The 19255-nt window shown below is 39.3% G+C and overlaps 2 protein-coding genes across 2 annotated transcripts; one reads left to right on the top strand and one right to left on the bottom strand.

Moving 5' to 3' along the window:
* The first annotated feature begins 543 nt into the window (after positions 1–543).
* On the top strand, positions 544–3627 carry MCD1 (multiple chloroplast division site 1). Its single transcript, XM_078586537.1, has 5 exons — positions 544–745; positions 1203–1347; positions 1931–2097; positions 2898–3285; positions 3380–3627. Exons 1-5 carry the CDS (start codon positions 597–599, stop codon positions 3446–3448), a joined length of 918 nt encoding a protein of 305 aa, XP_078442663.1. The 5' UTR covers positions 544–596; the 3' UTR covers positions 3449–3627.
* Positions 3628–6819: 3192 nt separating this feature from the next.
* LOC144711797 (phragmoplastin DRP1E-like) lies at positions 6820–18927 on the bottom strand. The gene is made up of 15 exons (XM_078585858.1): positions 18601–18927; positions 18397–18460; positions 18222–18329; positions 18046–18147; positions 16007–16057; positions 15858–15919; positions 10196–10286; positions 10061–10125; positions 9782–9976; positions 9392–9511; positions 9230–9300; positions 8152–8377; positions 8017–8067; positions 7570–7938; positions 6820–7047 (listed from the first exon to the last, which is right to left on the bottom strand). The coding sequence occupies exons 1-15, from the start codon at positions 18742–18744 to the stop codon at positions 6919–6921; spliced, it is 1848 nt and encodes a 615-aa protein (XP_078441984.1). The 5' UTR covers positions 18745–18927; the 3' UTR covers positions 6820–6918.
* Positions 18928–19255: the final 328 nt, after the last annotated feature.

The following is a 19255-nucleotide window of genomic DNA, read 5'->3' as shown; positions in this document are numbered from 1 at the left end:
TCGGATATCGAGGAAAATATTAATCAATCAGCATCCAAATATCGGATCTGGCCCATCACGAGTCCCACATAAGGACACATCAAATCATAAAAAATCAATCAATCAGCACCCAAAATGAATCTTATCAAGAAAACTTGTTTCCCAGACTTGTGTCTACTCAAGTGCAAAGTATTTATCCACATTGAAAAATAAAAAATTCAACAGTTCAAATAAAAATTCAAGTAAAGTCCATTTTTTATTCATCTTTATCTTCAACAAACTCCCATTTCAATGAAGGGACTGGATCATTTTTAGCTACAAAATTAGGAGAAAAACCCTAATGTTTTCTATATTTAATGTGCGGTGACACCACTTTAAATATATAAAATCCCCTTGGGTGTCGTCCAAGGCACAGCTGGATCGGTCTACGAGCACAACCTTTGGATCGGTCCTACCTGGCAGGCGTGTTTTTTATTTGAAGTAATAAAGAAAAAAATAGTCTTAAAAATAAAACAAACATAATATTTTTATTCAAAGTATGAACAGCTTAGTTATAAAATCATTTATTTCCGGAGTTTAGGTCACTGTCGAGGGCTTTGGTAGAAGACGATCGATTCATGGCGGCAAGAGCATGCAATCTTCCAATTCCTACAGTTTCTGGATGGCATTGGAGGGCTGCATCGCGCCTCAAAAACCCTATAAAATCTTCTCCGTCAATTTCTCGCAGTCCAGCGACCCTTGTAGTCTCAATGAAGGCGAAATCTGGGTAAAATCCGTGTAACTATTAAAGAATGAATCTTTATTCTACGCGAGTTTCTGGGGGTTTAATCATTCCTCATGTCACCGTCTTTTTTGTTTGAATTAATGGTGCTTGAGCTCAAATGTGGATGTTCCTCGTGAAAATGTGTGATTGGAGTTAGTATACGTTCTTGCGTTTGAAATCTCCCGTTTGCCTGAGCAAATGGCTCTTCCAGACGTTGGGATGAGCTACAGAATTGCATTGCTGCTCGATGTTTCAAATCTTTATAGTTCGGCTATGAATATTTCTTTCTACATTGGGTTTGCATTATTATCAGAATCATACAAATCAAACTTTGATTTTTTTGGGGAAAGGGTTAAACCTGGTTACTATGGAATCTTTGTTTTTAAATTGATGTTTCTTTTGGTTTCTATGATCACCAGAGTTAATCTTGACAAGGATTTTGGTTTTGGTTCTGATTCAGTTTCTCAATTAACTTGGGTCCTCAACGACGAAGACGATTGTCCCTCAGTGCGGTAGCAAACCCTACTGATGAGGAGTCGACAATTAGTGATGTCAGTAGTTCAACCACTGCAGAAGGCCAGCTTCTGCCAGCCATCATCACTCGGGTATGGTTTCAGCTTATTAACTTACTTTGAAGTAGTAATTGTTAAAATCTATTCTTTTATGATTGTTAAAATCTATTCTTTTATGATTGTTGCAGCCATCGTCATTATCATTTGTTATCTTTATGTGGATGACAATTTTTTCGTCATCATCGTTCCATGTTCTCAAATTGTTGACAGATTGACTGATGAATCTTCATTTTTTAATGCTCACTTTCTCAGTTTTTTACTATTTCATATGATGAGGGCGATGACCAGTCATCGTAGCACTCATTGTTCGCCTTTGGCTCTAGGATGAGGATGATTCAGACGATTTCGTCATTGTCCTTCTGAGCGGAGATGAGGACAACGGGGAGTGTTTATCGTGCCGGTCATTTGACTATGGCTATGATAGTGATGATGATGATGATGATGATGACGATTTTGTTCTTGCCATTTTCCCACGTACTTGATGGCTCCTCATTGTTGGTGAATCCTAATTCTGTGTTCGATAATGCTGTAACTCGTGTCAGATTTACTTGATCCAAGATATTCTTATTCTTATGGAGTGTCCCATGTTACTGATGCCAGTTCTCCTGTCATTCAGATGAAAGGAAATGTTGGGCTGCAAATTGCTGCAGGTGTGTTCTTGGCATTGACGATGGTTCTAATCTTTGTGAGGGAGATTGTGGCAAGAAAAAGAAAGCGAAATCAAGAGGGTTCTGTAGCTGACTTAGTGAGACGTGGACAGTTGAAATCCCACAAACGAACCATGTATGTTTTCTCTCATCATTCATGGTTTCTGCTGAGGTTACATGGAAATACATAATTTATTGTGACTTTAAATGAATTATGTAAACTTACATCCTCATTTGTCCATGTGTAGCTAACCTCTATGTATGCGATGTTGGGAAATGTTTAACTTGAAGAAATGTAGTCATATTGTCTACATGATTAATCTTAATCACAATGATGATTAGTTGTCATCGTCACTTGCCTGTGACTAGGTTAATAATAACACATTCATCGTCCTATCTTTGTACTCTGTTTCCACTTTCTCTCTTAATCTCTCGATTTCCACTCATTTCTGTGAAGTCTCTTTCTCTCAGGTCATGTCACATCTCTCTGTATTTATCTCTACTGTCTATCTCTGCCTTCCCCGTCTTTCCCTCCTGTGAGTCCCTTCTCTTTCATGAGTCTCTATCACTCTCTCTCCCTCTCTCTCTCTCTAAACTTTTAGTTAACCCACCATATCATTACTGTAATGCTATTTTCTCTTGAAAATTGTTGTCATTGTCTATCAAGACGATGTCAGTGATGATGACTGGATGATGACACGACTTTTTCTGGGACGGCAAACCTTATCATGAATTTATAAAACTTCTGACTAATTTTTCAAAAAATAAAAATATTCTGACTAATTTTCCATTAAAATGATCAATCTTTCTGCCAATGGCTGAGATTTGTTATATTCAGACATGCATTTTCATTCGTTCTTGTTGAATTTATACATTTTATTCAAATCTCAAGTTTCCAGTTCACAATGTTTCTTGTACTTCCCCCGTTGTGAGCAGATCAACTCCGCTAAGATATGAAGACCCATTCAACAATCCTATGGTCAAAGTCAACAAGAGCAAGTCATCTGTTGAAATGTGTGGTAAGGTCTATGGCCTAGTCCCATTGACCCTGACTGCCCAGCAGCAGTCAAGCCATCAGAGGCGTCGGTCGAGGGTCTATCAATGGAAGAGACCAACAGTGTTCCTCAAAGAAGGCGACCCTCTTCCCGCCAATGTGGACCCCGATACCGTCCGATGGATCCCTGCCAATCACCCCTTTGCCACGACAGTGTCCGACATCGACGAAGATCTTGCTCGGAATAACGTGCACCTACAGAGCGGTGTACCTTATCGCGTGAGAGCAGAGCATGAAGCACTGCAAAAGAAGCTTGAAGCTCAGCAGGCTGTACGTCTACAATTCACTTTTTTATTGAATTCCCTTGTGATCTTTTAATTGCATTTTTTGCCCTTGAATGATCAAGTGTTTGTCAATGGCGCAGGATCAGAGGCAGAATCTGGCAAAAGAATGGAGTTCTAGTGATAATTCTGAGCTGGAGGAGCAAGAGTGAAGTGAGACTAAAACTGACTTGGGTGATGAGATTTTGTAGTGTCATAACCTGGTCTTTCATGTGTGCATTTCATCAAGGTAACTGTAGATAAATATCAGTAAGGGCTGTTTGTGACAGGCAATCCCAACTTTTTCTCAGTTTGGAGGATTAAATGAAGATTACATGCTTATTCACTGTTTTGCATGCTGGCATTATCCAATCATCTTTAAAATATGTCCAAATTAAAACTTCAAAACAATCTTAGATGTGTAGTACACTTGTGGTAGAAACCAAACTTGCGTATGACTGTTTCTCCTTTTAAAAATTCAGTTATTATTTTCTCACTTTTAATGGTAGATTTTGAGAATAAATTCACAGGTATTCTTCCTGACTGTCACTTCAACTTTAATTAACAACCATTTATCCAGCGGAATTATTTATGTTTCTAAAAGCTGGCTTCAAGGAGAAAGAAACGACAAGTGGTCACCTGATCTGGTGCTGAAAAAGAATTCTGAATTTGTGTTCAGGAATTATGGAACAAGAATGCTATCTACGGATTGAGAATTGGTTGACTGGAGAGTATCAGCAATCAACTGCAACAATAATTTAAGATTGATGATATAGAGGGTCTTCTCTCTTACTGGTTTTGGAGATAGTAAAGGGTGGGAAGAGGACCGGTTTGCTCAGTCATGTACTTATTGATTATACAATTATAATATCAGGATAATCACAGTTTGAAGGTGATCGTCCCTCTTTTTTTTTAAATAGTTGAGATTGAAACTTCACACAGTTCTGTGCAACATGGGTCAAAGAAAGTATCTGGATATTGTTTTCTAATTTATCAAGAATCAAGATATAAGCTGGTGTCATTGGCATTACAAATCTGAAGAGGTTGTTGACATGTTTTTGTAAACTACTTGCCTGCGCTAAATGTAAAAAATGATCTTAATTCAAGAAAATCATACTTTGAACCACCTATATAATTGTTCTGAAAATAACAATAAAATGGAAAGTAAAAATAATTCTCCAGAATAAATATGATTTCTGAATCAAGAATTTAGGTGGAGCAGTTTTTTGAATTCCTAATTTACTTGTACCTAAGTTTCTACAAGATAAATTCATTCCAGCAAGGAAAAACATTATAATAGAAAGTATAAATATTCATTAAGAATTCAGATTAATTTTGAATTGAGGCCCCACAACATGGACTCAAATTTGATTTGGAGATTATTTAGTGATTTGTTGTGCCAATTAACCCAATAAGTTACAAATAGAATATCAACATCCAAGAAGTTTCTTAGTTAAAAATCAACGTCCAAGAAGGTAGTCTCCAAAATATTCTTCCTACATTTCAAGGGACAACAGTTTTGAATATTAGTGTGCGAGACAAACTCAATGAAAGGACTTCATTTATCAGACCAGTCTTAATCTGGTCCATAAAAGTTTAAGTTACATATTTGATGTGACTTGGTTGTCCAAAAAATTTAGGAACTTCTGGAATTAAAAAAAATGGAGTATATAACACAAAAAATTAAAAAGTTTGAGAGACTGTACAATCATAATGGCTAAGTCATGAGTTTAAGAGGGGGGTGACAAGACAACTTAAGGAGCGGGAGCTTTAACATAGTAACAAATTTTTAAATGGATAAAAATATTTGAAGAACATATACTTGATAGAGGCAAAATGGCATTTGGTGACCAGAAGTAGTCTGGAAAGATATATATATATATATTATATATATATATATATCTTTCCAAGGATAACAACTCATTGAACTCTTGAAGACGAATATTAGGAAATTCATTATCTGGCAATAAGTACTTAATATTTTAAAATAAAATACTATATTCATATATTTATACTGATAAATACAGAATTTGAAGTGATTTATATTTTAATTCAGTTAGGTTTTAACTAATACAAAACAAGATAATTAAACATATCTTTACTTAATAGTGTTCGAGCATTTCATAAATTAAGAAACGCTTGGTTATAAATTATAACTTTTATTCGATAATAATTTAGAACATAATTTCAAGTCGAACTATTTATGATTATATTATCTCAGATATATACATGTAAATACAAGTATTATTGTTAAAATAATATCTAAATAAGAAAAAAACTCTAAATTTTATCACTTTTTATGATCGGAATCAGTTAGAGACCCCATGTTGAAGGTGAAAGCATATTTCCTTCGGAAAAAAATATAATTCTCAATATTCAAAGCAAATACATATATTATTTACCATTCATTCAGTGAAAGTCAAGATTTTTTAAAATATATTTTAACTAAAAATGTTTCATGAATAAGATTGACTTTGAGTGATTACTTCAGCATAAAACTCTCTTGGTATTTTAGTTTTCTCTTAATTTAACATCCTCATTATTAGGAAATTATAAGATACAAGTTAGATTCCTTCTTGCCTTCTGAAGTCCAAATTCATCACCAATTCAGATTGCCGGCCATAGTTACAGTTTCGGATCATCCCGGACGTGGACGATGGACGAGACGGGACAAATTTCATCCTGTCTAACCTCCAGATTCAGTGCAGGGACAGACGAGACAAATTTTTCGTCCAACGGTACGAAAACTGTCCCATCCAGAACTCCCGGGATGAATTTTTGTCCCGTGCGGGGAGAAAACCATCCTGTCTCTCATCCCAGACAAAAAAAACCCGCTTTATATTTTTAATATATTAATATATAATTTTCTAAGTTTTTATGGAAATACGGAGGAGAGAGAATGCAAAGGGGCATATGTAAAATAATTTCTGAGCGGCGTCGGTTTGCACGTGCATAAAAATACAGGGACTTTAATGCAAATTATCAAAGTGAGGCCGCATGGCTACATCTCAACCGTCGGATGTGAATCCAGTGTTTTTTGTCCAGATTCGTCCGTCCATCGTCGGAGACCTCCGGACAGACGGTTTTTTCGTCCCACAGGACGAAATCCCCGGGATGAATTTTCATCCCGAATGTCTTCCATACCCTTGGACCGGACGATTTTGTCATCCCAGTACGAAAAAATCGTCCCGTCCGCGTCCCTGCACGACAGCCGCAGTTTATGTGGCAGCACCCACTCTACCTAGTTTCTAGTCAGGTATTATCTTTGTTGGTGACTACTCCCTTGTTTCACATCTATATCCTTTAAACAATCCACAAAAATTTGTCTTTTGGCATATTCTCATAAAACTTTGAGTATGATCACACACTTGATCTTAAGAATGTTTTTCTTGTTGCAAAACACCAAATGCAAAACATGGCATTATGTAGCCACAACTACATATATATACATATATGCATATAGTTTTCGGGACTCGGTGATCATACTACATAATCACAGTCATGGGCTCTCAAAATTCAAGCCAGTCATCATGAACAATTTAGAGATTGAAAAATCCAGATGAACTGCCAGAAAAAAAACATGATTTTTTTTTCATGACAGAGTGAGAGCCAAAGAACATATTCCCATGGGAAGGAAAAAAATTCACCGGGTCCACGCCACGGCATCGATCTCGTCCCTCGCATTCTTGTACAGCTCGAGTCTCTTCGCACACTGAAGCCTCCTTTCCATAAGAGCAGGATCCTCATCAAGCATTTGAGACAACTGTTTCCCCTGCAATTGAACTTTTTTTAGAAAAAAAATAATTCCTACTTAACCAAAGCTTTGGATTTTTAATTCTTCGTGTAAACGGTCAGAGATCGGTAAACTTTTTGATCATGTCAATTCTACCATCAAATCAATCTGATATCAGTCTAGCTGATCCAATCTATTGGATCACAGTGACCTGATCACGATCAGGGCTGATCGATCCACATGATTATCCCGATTACCCGACACCTAAGCCTAATAAGTGTTGATTGGATAGATCGGATTGATCCGACCAAAATCCAATCGATCAGGTCAATTCCATCCGATCACGATCAGGGCCAACCCTCCGATCTAACTTTCGATCCGATCCAATTTTACCGTGATTGGTAGGCAAATCTCCTTCCAAGCCAAATTCCAAATCGTCTTATGAAATCTAGAGAACATGCAGTAAAGATTATATATTTCTTTTCTGACACGAAACTCAAAACCAAACATCAACATGAACATGCAAATCTAAAAAGGGATAAATAAGAGAAAAAGAGGTACCTCTTTTTTGCCCACTAGAGTATAAAAGTGATTGAGCAGGGATCTCTTGGCCTCTCTGACTTGGCAATGGACCACAGCCTTGGGAATTGTGTTTCTCAGCGTCTCCGAGACCATCGTGACGTAAGACGACACGTTCGACGCGATTCTTCTGAAGTGGCCATCGCTGTACCGGTCCACGGCAGGATTCGGGGGATTCCCAGCTCTCTCCACTTCCTGGGGAAGCTTCCTGAAGAATTCTACAGTCAAATAAGAAGATTCCATCTCCACCAGCCTAAGCGCCGTCTTCCTGCCGTCGTCCCTGAACCTCTCTAATGAGTGATACGCCGCGGCCGCCAGCTCAGCTTGTAATGTTGGAAACCTCCTCAATTCCTTGAAAATATATAAACAAATTCAGTGCATGTCCTTGGATTCAGATATTTAAAAAAGATATATTCTTCGAGAGGTTACCTCGGTTTCCCCGATTGAGATCCTCACTAGGTCCTTCAGGACAAAGTGCACCTGAAATTGTTTAGAATGCCAGGTGAGATGGAATATATATATATATATTTAAAATGAAAATTAAGTTTTTTATGAGCTACTCACAGCATCAACAGATGCCTCGGCTGGGCCTTTGAAGTAATTTAGTGCACCGTCTATCAACCGGCGATAACCCTGTTCTGGGGCAATTAAATGGGGCTGGTAGCCGTCTGCTTCGGAGACTACTTTCATCACGTTCTGAGGGGACAGATGCCGGTCGAACGGCAGCTTCTTTAATGCGGCTGGGAGTTGATTGTCAAAAACGCTGTAAATCCGATCACCACCAGGGCGCCTATGCCAACAAAAGAGTCACTCACCATCCTTCCCATGTAAGCAATTGCTTAGTTTTATGAAAGAAAAATATAAAACTGCAATAAACATGAAATTACACAAATATTTTGATTTGTTGCCTCCAAAAATAACTTTTTACAGATCCAAACCTAAACACATAGAGGCAAAGTATGTTAATATACCACATGTCCATTCAGATAGTGTACCCCTAAAATTGAATTCGGCAAAGTGATACGATCCCCATTGTATCAAGGGTTATTTTTGTCTTTTCAGTTTCAAGAGCATTTTAGTAATTTCCCTTCCTAGAGAGAGAAATAGAGAGAAAGATAGAAGACCAAGAGACAACAGACCCAAATTGGCACCTATGTCCCCTCCGGGCCGATCTCCCAGCCACTATTAAACTGTGTCCTTGACTACCCTCATTAACGGAGGGTATTAAAAAGAATTATAGTTAAGACCAATGACCACTATTCAATTGAGTCCCTGATAGAGGTTGAGGGTCGTAACAGAATCATTTGATTAAATCCTATATTAGTCCTTGCCCTCTTCCCCAGAAAGCCCATTTTGTCAAGTCCTTGCCTCTCTCTTATTTTGCCAAGTCTTACGGCCTGTATCTCCATCCCTTCCCGTTATTTCCCAAAAAAAAGATCAGGTTCTTATCACGAAGAAGCTGCTATGGGTAACGATTGAGACAACTGACACAACTGTCCATTGCCCAAAGAGGATTTCATATCATTAACGGGTAAGTTGAAGATTGGTTCATCATAACAAAGGAAATGGAAAAATTATGCCCCAAAATGAGAAACCAAAAAGTTTTGTTAGAAAGTCCAACCAACAAAAAAAATGCGCGTACCCTCCATCAAGATGTTCTTTAAAGATGCGGTCAAATGCACGGCAGAGCTCCAGAATAGAGTACAACTGAGCCTGGAAAGAGGAACATAAACAAACTTAAGAGAAGAGCGTACAAAAAAATATGTGTACAATACATCAGCATAAAGAATCGCGAAAACCTTACCCCTGCATCTAGAGCGATGGGTCTGCCTAGACGGTCCATTTCTGACTCTAGTTCATCAATTGTCTTATTTATCAAGGAAGTGATACTTGGTATGCGTGACTTAATCACATTTTCAAGATGCTGAAAACGTAGCATGTCAGTAAACTTGCAATTTTACCTATGTGATCCCAAACACCACAGGGATAATTCTGTAATTTATGTAAGGATCGTATCAATACTCTCTCCTAAAAAATCAGCCACGCTGAGTATATCTTTCTAAACCATCACCTGGATGGCTAAATGTATTTAAAATAAAACAGTTATAACACAAATGACATAAATACCCCTACGAGATTATAGAGATCATATCATAACCCAAAGATATTTTGATGGTGACAGGGATGTTTTTACCCTAGAGAGAAGCTTTGCGAGATATTCAGAACCCATTTTACTCGCCAAATGTCCATAATCTGGACTGCTGATAAAATAATCCTTCTCCTTCCGTCTTGCTGACATCATGTCTGTGTTCTTATTTATATCTGCTTGAGAACGATTAACAATTCCAACCCAGGGGTGCTGCAGCCGATACGATCTTCCTTCAAGAACCTAAGGAATATTAAGAATAAGTAATAGATCATAATGCATTCAAAGCAACCATAAGATATGGGCGCAAAAAAGGTGGCCACTTACATCAAGTGCATTGGTTCCCTTGTCCATTAAATCTAGTTTTGTCAATACGCCAAATGTTCTTTCACCTGAAACAAAGCTTAAATTAAGAAAATAAAATCTTTTTGAAGTTGAATATTGTCATGATCTATGACACACCTGTTGGGTCAACTTCTCTGGCAAGTTTAATAGCATCTGATGTCGCAATATCTTGATTTGCAGGTGAAATAGCAAGAATAATACAGTTGGGCTACAGCAGAAAAGAAAGAAATTTACATAAATAAAATTAAATATAATTCAGGGAAAAAATACCAAAATTCGATCAAAGGATGCAGAGAAAGAAAACATTAATCAGGACAAAACAAAGGAAAGTAAGCAGAGCATTCGACGTCATCCTCGCTTATTTTTCATGGGAATATCCATAGAGAAAAAGAGCCTAAAGAGGTCCCACTTTATTATGCTTCTGTTACGATTCCCACGGAGATCTTACGAAAATCAAGAAAAAGATGCAGAAGATATGAGGAAGGAAGAGAGAAGAAGAAGATAGAAATTAGCAATGGTCTAGGCTTGAAGAACTTCCAAGTCAGAAGTTCTTACCCTCATGACAGCCATATTCAGCTACTCATGCCAAGAAACTACAAAATGATCATTCATCAAAAGGTGTCCCCCTAATGGCTATACAAGAGGTATTTTTTAACCCTAAGATTCTCAAGAATCTGTTATTTTCCCAACCCTAAGGTTCAGTCGTTGAGAGAGCCTTGTTGACCATGTCTCCTACGTGAAAAAGATGAAGAATAAAAATTGGTCTTTGTTTGTTTTTTTGGTTTTGTGAGATAAATGATTTACTAAAAAATATAATACTGGAAAATAGAGTTGATCAAGCAGAATCTATTTTACTATTATAGAAGTACAAGCCATGTAGGGATTAAAAGAAACCTATATCCGGATCACTACTGTTGTTGAGCTGTTGGGCTGTGGTGGCTAGGGTTTGGGGAGGAACTAAACAGCACTTCGAAAATTACTTAGTAAATAACGTTTTCCCCTATTTATGGGGTTACAAGTGGGCCCGAAACATTAGTGGGCCCATTACGACATAAGTGGGTCCTCTACTAATATTAAAGAAAAGAAATTAAACTAAAAATAGGACAGCTGGTTGCTTCCAACACTCCCCCTCAAGCTGGTGAATAGATGCTTCAGACTCCCAGCTTGCTCAGCAATTGGTCGAAGAGGGATCTGGTCAATCCCTTTGTAAGCACATCTGCAATCTGGTTAGTTGTCTTCACATATTGAATATAAACATGCCCTTGGTCGATCTTCTCCCTGATCCAATGCTTGTTCAGCTCAATATGTTTTTTTCTATCATGAAGGACTGGGTTATGAGCGATGTCAATTGCTGCTTTACTATCAGAGTATACTACAGTCGGCTTGTTCTGTGTCACCCCAATCTCGGCAAGGATATTTCGTATCCATAAGGTCTCACTGATGCCTTTGACCAAGGCTCTGTATTCAGTTTCAGCATTGGATAATGCAATTACTGGTTGTTTCTTGCTCCTCCACGTAACCATATTTCCTCCCAGAAGTGCACAGTATCCTGTCGCGGATCATCTATCTATCAGCGAACCCCCAAAATCTGCATCAGTATACATCTCCACGCTGGTGTTCCCATTTCGGCTGAAGAAAATTCCATGACCTGCTGAGCCCTTCAAATATGCTAATATACAGAATGCTGCCTGCAAATGAGACTAGCGTGGACTCTCCATAAATCTGCTCAACAACCCCACTGCAAAAGGTATATCGGGTCTTGTATGATTCAAATAGATGAGCTTCCCAATCAACCTCTGATACTGCCCTTTATCCACTGGTGCTTCCTCTTCACAAGCACCCAGTTTTGTATTGGGATCGACAGGTACCAGAGATGGTTTGCATCCACTCATTCCTGCTTCTTGGAGAAGATCCATCAAATCACTTATGTTGTGAGATGAATATGCCCTGGGAATAAAAAGCGACCTCAATATCCAAAAACTTTGTTTTCCAAGTGATTTGATTTCAAATGTTCCAGCTAACTTAGTACTCAACGATCGATTTTCAAGATCATCATCCCCTGCAATAATAATATCGTCAATGGAAACCAATAAAATTGAAACTTTACCGGAGGTAGAATGCTTCAGGAAGCGTGTATGATCACCACTACTTTGCACATAACCCATGGACTTCATGCAACATGAGAACTTCCCAAACCATGCTCTTGGGGACTGCTTCGGTCCGTAAAGTGTCCTTTTCAACTTACAGACCTTTCTTGATTCAGACTCATAGTATACGGGGTAGCTCCATGTAAATTTCTTCATTCAAGTCACCATGGAGGAAGGCATTTTTGACATCATATTGTAACAATGACCAATTCAGATTTGCTGCTAGGGTGAGAAGGATACGCACTGTGTTGAGCTATGCAACAGGTGCAAATGTCTCTCCATAATCAATACCACAGGCTTGTGTATAGCCTTTAGCTACTAGCCGGCCTTTGTACTGTTCTAAACTGCCGTCAGCCTTATATTTCACAGTAAATACCCATCTGCAACCCACAGTACGTCTGTCAGGTGGTGTCAGAACAACTTCCCATGTATTATTCTTGATTAATGCCTCCATTTCAGCATCCATTGCTTTCTTAGAATTCATATCCTTTATCGCTTCATGATAGGTTCAGGGAATTGAGATCTAATTAATGGCCGCAATGAAGGACTGATAATCCTGTCCCAGATGAGAATATCCAACCACATTAGTGAGTGGATATCTCACTCCTTGGGTGCACTGCCTCCGGCCTTTTCTCAAGGCAATGGGCCATCCAATACTTTCATCTTCTTCTCCCACTATTAACTCACCCTCCATATCACACTTTCCGTGACTCCAGGTGCCTGTTGGTATATATCAGTTGAGGTCCCTTGTGATGCCTTGAAATAGCTTTCATTCTCATGAAATGTCACACCTGCTAACACAAAAAATCTCTTTGCTGCGGGGTGGTAGCACTTGTACCCTTTTTGGGTGAGTGAATAACCGAAGAAAGCACACTTAACCGACCTTGGACTAAACTTGCCTTCTGGATTGTGCAGGTGTACAAAAACTACACACCCAAATATTCTGGGTTGAAGTCTGTCTTCCACTGAGCAGAGGGTAGAACTTCATCATCAGCTTCAAAAGGCTTTCATAGCCTAGTGATCTGGATGGCAATCGGTTTATTATATGTACGGCTGTTAAAACCGCTTCTCCCCAGAACCGCTTGGACACATCATTATGAATGAGTAATGATCCAGCAGTAGTGGTCACATGACTTATGCGCCTCTCAGCTACTCTGTTCTGTTGTGGTGTATACACACAAGAAGACTCATGAATTACTCCTTTTTCCTTGAAGTACTTGGAGATTGTTTCATTAATGAAGTCCCTTGTATTATCAGAACGCAGTCGCTTAATGGAAGTATCAAACTGATTTTTCACCATGTGACAGAACGTTTGAATTAAAGTAGCAACATTTGACTTGGATTTTAATAGATACACCCAGGTTAGGCTTGTGCAATCATCAGTGAACACAATAAAATATCTTGCACCTGTTAATGCTGTAGTAGAAGGACCCCCACACATCACAGTGAACAAGAGCAAATGGAACTCCATTTCGACTACTTTTCCCATTAAAAGATGCACGTTTATGCTTAGCAAACTGGCATGTATCACAGTAAAGATCAACAACATCCATGTCTTTAAATGACACTGGAAACATATGTTTTAGCAATTCAAATGATGGATGCCCAAGACGACAATGCATCAACTTGATCTGCTCCATTTGCTAAGCATAATACATCGTGTAGTGTAGCACGATGTAGTCTCTCCACCTCCTTCACTACTGACATACAAGAGCCCATTCTTCACTTTAAAAGGTGAAGTCCTCAGGTTTTTTGCCTTATCATAAACAAACACATCATCAGGTGTCATTGAAAATATAAGATTCAAATCTTTGACAAATCTCTGTGGAGATATAAGTTGGGCTTTGAGACCAGGGACATGTAGTACATGCCTTATAAGGCCAAGACCTGTAATTTTCACACCCAATACCTGTCACCGGAAGGACTTCTCCCCCTGCCATGAACACACTTCTGTCTCCTTTATTACAAAGTATAACTATCAAACTTGGAGTAATATGGGGTCGCATGATCAGTTGCATCGGTATCTACTATCCAGTCAGATAAGATATGATCAGGATAGGTAGATAGCGCACCAGCTCGGGCCATTGATGTAGAGTTTATCATTGTCTTGATCTTCTCAAACTCTTCCTTCAGGGTAGCATAGTCTTCAACAGTAATCTTGGAGACAGTCTTCATGGATGCTTGTCCTTGCTCCTCTTCATCACCAGATTCACTCTCTCTGGCATCAGAGACATAGGCTTGTGCAGGTTTGGAGGGGCGACCATGTAGGATCCAGCAGTTGTCCTTAGTATGATTCTTCCTCTTGCAATAAGAGCAATACAGGTTGAATCTACCCTGCTCTTTACTTCCCTGTCCTCTCTGATCTGGAGCTTCATCTCCCTTCTTTCTCTGATACTTTGTAGTTTTACCTTCCCCTCCCTCTGATGCACCCTTCTACTGCTGCTTGGTTTTCGCCATGAGTCTTGCTCCTGTTTCCTCCTTGTCATTTCCAAAGGCCCTTCGCTTTCCTCATCTATTACGAGCTGAATGGCTTCCTCTAAATCCGCAATATGTTCTCAGTTGAGAATTTGACTCTGGAGTCCTTCATATTCCTTATTTAGTCCCATAAGGAATCGAAACATATGATCCTGTAGTATAGCCTGCCACTCCTCTGGATGCTTGATTGACCTCAGATCATCAATCTCTCTCCAGATTGCCTGAAGTTCTTCAGCAAATTTTGCAACTGACATTCCTCCCTGCACCAATGTAGTTGCTCTGGTCACCAGCTCAAAGATCCTCTAGGCATAATTCTTCCTTACATTGCTCCTGTGCATATGATCCCAGAAACTTTTAGCTTTCTTCAGGTACAGGTATTTCCTGAACCGATCTCCAGCCATACTGCCCAGTAACCACGCATGCACACCTGCATTCTCCTTCTTCCAGGCTTTATACTTTGGATTCTCTGGTTCTATCTCTTCTTGAGATGATGAACTAATCATTTACTCTCAAGGATTAACTCAATATATTGGCTCCAATCAAGTAAATTGAAGCCATTAAATTTAAAAACTTCAGGGACATTAGGAAAGAGTACTTGGCCAACTGTCACCGGCTCCTCTCTATCCATTCTTGGATTCTCGGATTTCTCCATATACTCTGGCTTGTCACCTCTCCGGAGTCAGCTTCTATGGCTCTGGTCTTGGTCGCTTCAATGTCGCCGTCACAAGGCTAGAGCAGTCCTGGCAGATGCCGCCGAGTGGTTGCCTCCTCTCCACTGACCTTGTAGAGTCAACTCTGGATTCTTCAAGGCCCACGAGATCTGCTCACCTGTACCTCGTCGCAGTTCGTGGCTAGCCTGAGCAGATGCCAATCGGATCTGATGAAGACTCAGATCGTTGATCTGCTCACCTCTCCCAGGATGCTCTGACACCATGTTTGTTGAGCTGCTGAGCTGTGGTGGCTAGGGTTTGGAGAGGAACTAAAAAACACTTCAAAATTACTTAGCAAATAACGTTTTCCCCTATTTATGGGGTTACAAGTGGGCCCAAAACATAAGTGGGCCCATTACGACATAAGTGGGCCCATTACAAAAATTAAAGAAAAGAAATTAAACTAAAAATGGAAGGACAGCAGGTTGCTTCCAACAACTACGGTACCTTCTCAACATATGATCGAACCATGTTCTCAATGTCTTGAACTATGCTTTCAGGCTGATCCTCTGGAGGAAAAAATAATCCGTTAGAAATTTTAGGACTTTATAGTTTTATGGGAATTTTAATTATAGAAAATGAGAAGATAGCTTTACCAACTGCAACTTTCGTAAGTCCAGGCAAGTCTATCAATGTCAAGTTTACAACTGCCAAGAGAGTAGAACTCATGATTAGTATTCCACAAAATATACTGCATCAATATCATTGAATAAAAAGACCAGTAAGAAATGTTGCAGAGTTGCGTAAGAAACAAGAGAACTGCCACACATAATAAGCAGAAAAATAGTTTGAAACTTAATCACATTTACTGCATCAGCTGTACCATTCACATAAAAACTCTATCGTCAATGAAATGCAGATGTTATAAAACGAAACGGTAGATAAGGAATCAGATAAATAAAGAAATTTATAAGCTTTGAGACAAATAACTGTCTGGGAAAATGAGGAATAGTTCTAAACCTCACACAGAGCAGCAAAGTGCAAAATGAAACTTTCAACAATGATAGAAAAGCTGTTGTTTCCAACTGTACTTCTGGAATATGGGTTGATCATTAAAGTCAGTAATAGAGAAGTCGACTAAAACTGGACGCAAGTTTCTACTGCATATCAGGAGTCATAATCAAATTTACAGATGAATTAACAAATTACACTGAATAAATTAATCATGCCTTTAAGAGGGAATAATGAGGTTGATATGATACAGCGGCAGTTATATGTACAGAAGAGGGCCCGACATGGGCCCAATCCACAAGCACAGGCCCAGCCCACGACTCCTACTTAAAGCCCCACTTGAGGAAGCTTGAGGGAGGAAATCACATAGTAAGCCTTTTCCCTTTCGCTCGACATCTCCTATCTCTTGTCTTTGTCATGACTCCTCTCTCTCTTGGCTCGCAGGTCGCCATCATCACTTCCCCTGCCGAGCCCACAACTGCTTTCCGCCCAACCCTCGCCAATTCTCCTCGTCATTCCAGTTTCCCTTCCTCTCTACCCTGGGAACCTCTTGTACCCTTCGTCTCCCCCTCTCTTTCTAGTGTTGAAGTTACATTGGAACATTTGAATCTTTTCTTGTTGAAATTGAGTACAATTTCGATCATCGATCGCTCCCCGACAGGGGAACGTAACAGAGGTCTAGTGCGTTCAAGTGCAGATGCCCACTTCATATTTGATTTCTTCCAGCTCACAACTAACAAATATCTTGGGCGAACCTCTTTCATATAGATTTCAGAACCAACCAAATCTACAAAACTTTCAGGACAACTTCATGCCAAACGACAGGACCCATAATTCAGTAAACACCGATGCAGATTATTCATTGTTACAACCCCATAGCCCCATTTCAGCATTGAACCCTGCTAGACTGCCCAGTTAACAGCATCACTCCAACTTCAGTGGGGAGAGCTTGGCCAATTTTAGGCAGGTAGAATGTTAATGAAAGTGAACCATTTTTGTGTTTAGTTTGAGTTCCCAGGCAACAGGCTCCTCCTGTCGCCATGTTCCTCTCTTCTATGGTATCTCCACAATATCTTTAAATCCACATGTTATCGTCGTAGTACCAGGAGTGACAGGCTGAGAAAAATAATCACCCTATTTATCATGAAATTTAAATAAGTCATTTGCCTTACCGTCCATTGTTTTCTTCTCTTCCTTGGTCAGGAAGAAGAACTTCCTACTTTCAATTTAACTGAAGGTCTGGGTGAATTATGGTGGATCACCATCAAGGAAGGAATTCTTGAAGGAATTCACAAAAAAGATAGATTTGTAGATTGAGAACAATGACGAAGTCAACTGTGATGCCAACCAGCTAATATTTTACACATGTTCAGCAGAGAAGTAGAAACAATTGATAGTCATAAACGCATCAAAAAAGGAGCTATTGGCAACATGAGATAAATTATTGAAATTAATGTTAATCAATGGAATGAAATCGTGAGATAAACGATATAACTTTTGTTCTGAAACTGTTCATCCTTTGAGAAGAAATATTATCTCAGTTAAAAATAAATATTGCATTACAATTAGAGAATCTCCTCAGAGAACACATGGAAGATAGTCTCCAGGAAATATGTTATTTCTTAAAGCAAAATACATATTATGATTCAAATATCGGCGGATAGAAACATAAAAAGATAGTGACCTTGGGGAGAGTATATGCTAAGATGAATTGGAACTGGAGAGATCTGTTTTGATTTCCCGGTCAGTCTATCAGTATCATCTTGAATTTCCTTGCGCACAACAGCTTCAAAGAAAAAAATCGATCAACCTCCCTTAAAATAAAAAAACCATATCTCTGATTAATTAGAAAAAACTTACAGAAATCCGTAAATCGCCTCTGAGGCAAGTGAAGAAACTCAGAATACTCTGCTTGCCCATCCTCCGTCTTATGCAGCTGTAGAACCAGCGGACGCCTCGTCACAATTCCTGCATTAATAATCGACCCGCCAATAAAACCAAGTTCAAAATAAATCTTAACGCCGAATTACCCTACCTGATCCCCGGGGAAGAAAATCCCTTCCAACGATGCTTTCCAACACAGAGGATTTCCCAGAACTCTGCCATCAAAATGAATAATAAAACCTCCAAATAAAATACAAACACAGAAAAACGGGGAGATTTTTTTCTTTCATTTTCAATGTATCTCGTTTTCTGGGGACTCGGAACTTGAAATTTCTGTTTGAAGTAGAAAATTCACCTGACCGCCGACGACGGCAACAGAGGGCAGCGCCTCCCAGAGAGTGGGCAAGGCACTGCCTTCCGCGCCGCCATGATCGCCAAGAACAGTGCAGGCTCGCTGGATCCTGTTGACGAGCCCTATCAAGCTCTCCATCGTCGCCATCGCAGACAAAATCCCGAAAACAGATACACTCCGAATCAAATTTCTCACAGATTTCAGCAAATCGAGCAAGAACAGATCGCCGTTAACGAATCAAACAGCCGCAGGAGACGAGATTTCGCTGGAGAAGATCGCCGAGGATGGATCGATTTGAAGGAAGTCTTCGTGGAGTAGTGAGAGTTTGAAATTGACAGGACTTGGCGTTGAAATTAATGTGTTTAGATTATTTATATTATTTTAAAAAATTGGCGTTATAACCTCGGGAATTTTGGGAATTGTTTGAAACCCCTGCTTTTAGGAAAATTGTAAAATTATTGAGTTCGGTGTTGGATTTGAATTTTTAATTTTTCCCTCTTAGTTTTGATGATGTTTTTAGTCTAGTTTTTTGGTGAGGAGAGAGGGGCGATTTGGGACGAAATGTGTTCTCTCTCTCTTTAGGCATCGGGGATCGGATCGGATTGGATCTTTCTAATCTTGTTCGCAAGATTTGAACGAACAAATGCTTCTTCAAACT

This window comes from Wolffia australiana, chromosome 14 (genome assembly GCF_029677425.1).
Source record: "Wolffia australiana isolate 7733 chromosome 14, ASM2967742v1".
Taxonomy (NCBI): Eukaryota; Viridiplantae; Streptophyta; class Magnoliopsida; order Alismatales; family Araceae; genus Wolffia; species Wolffia australiana.
This window is presented reverse-complemented; position numbering and strand designations above follow the sequence as displayed.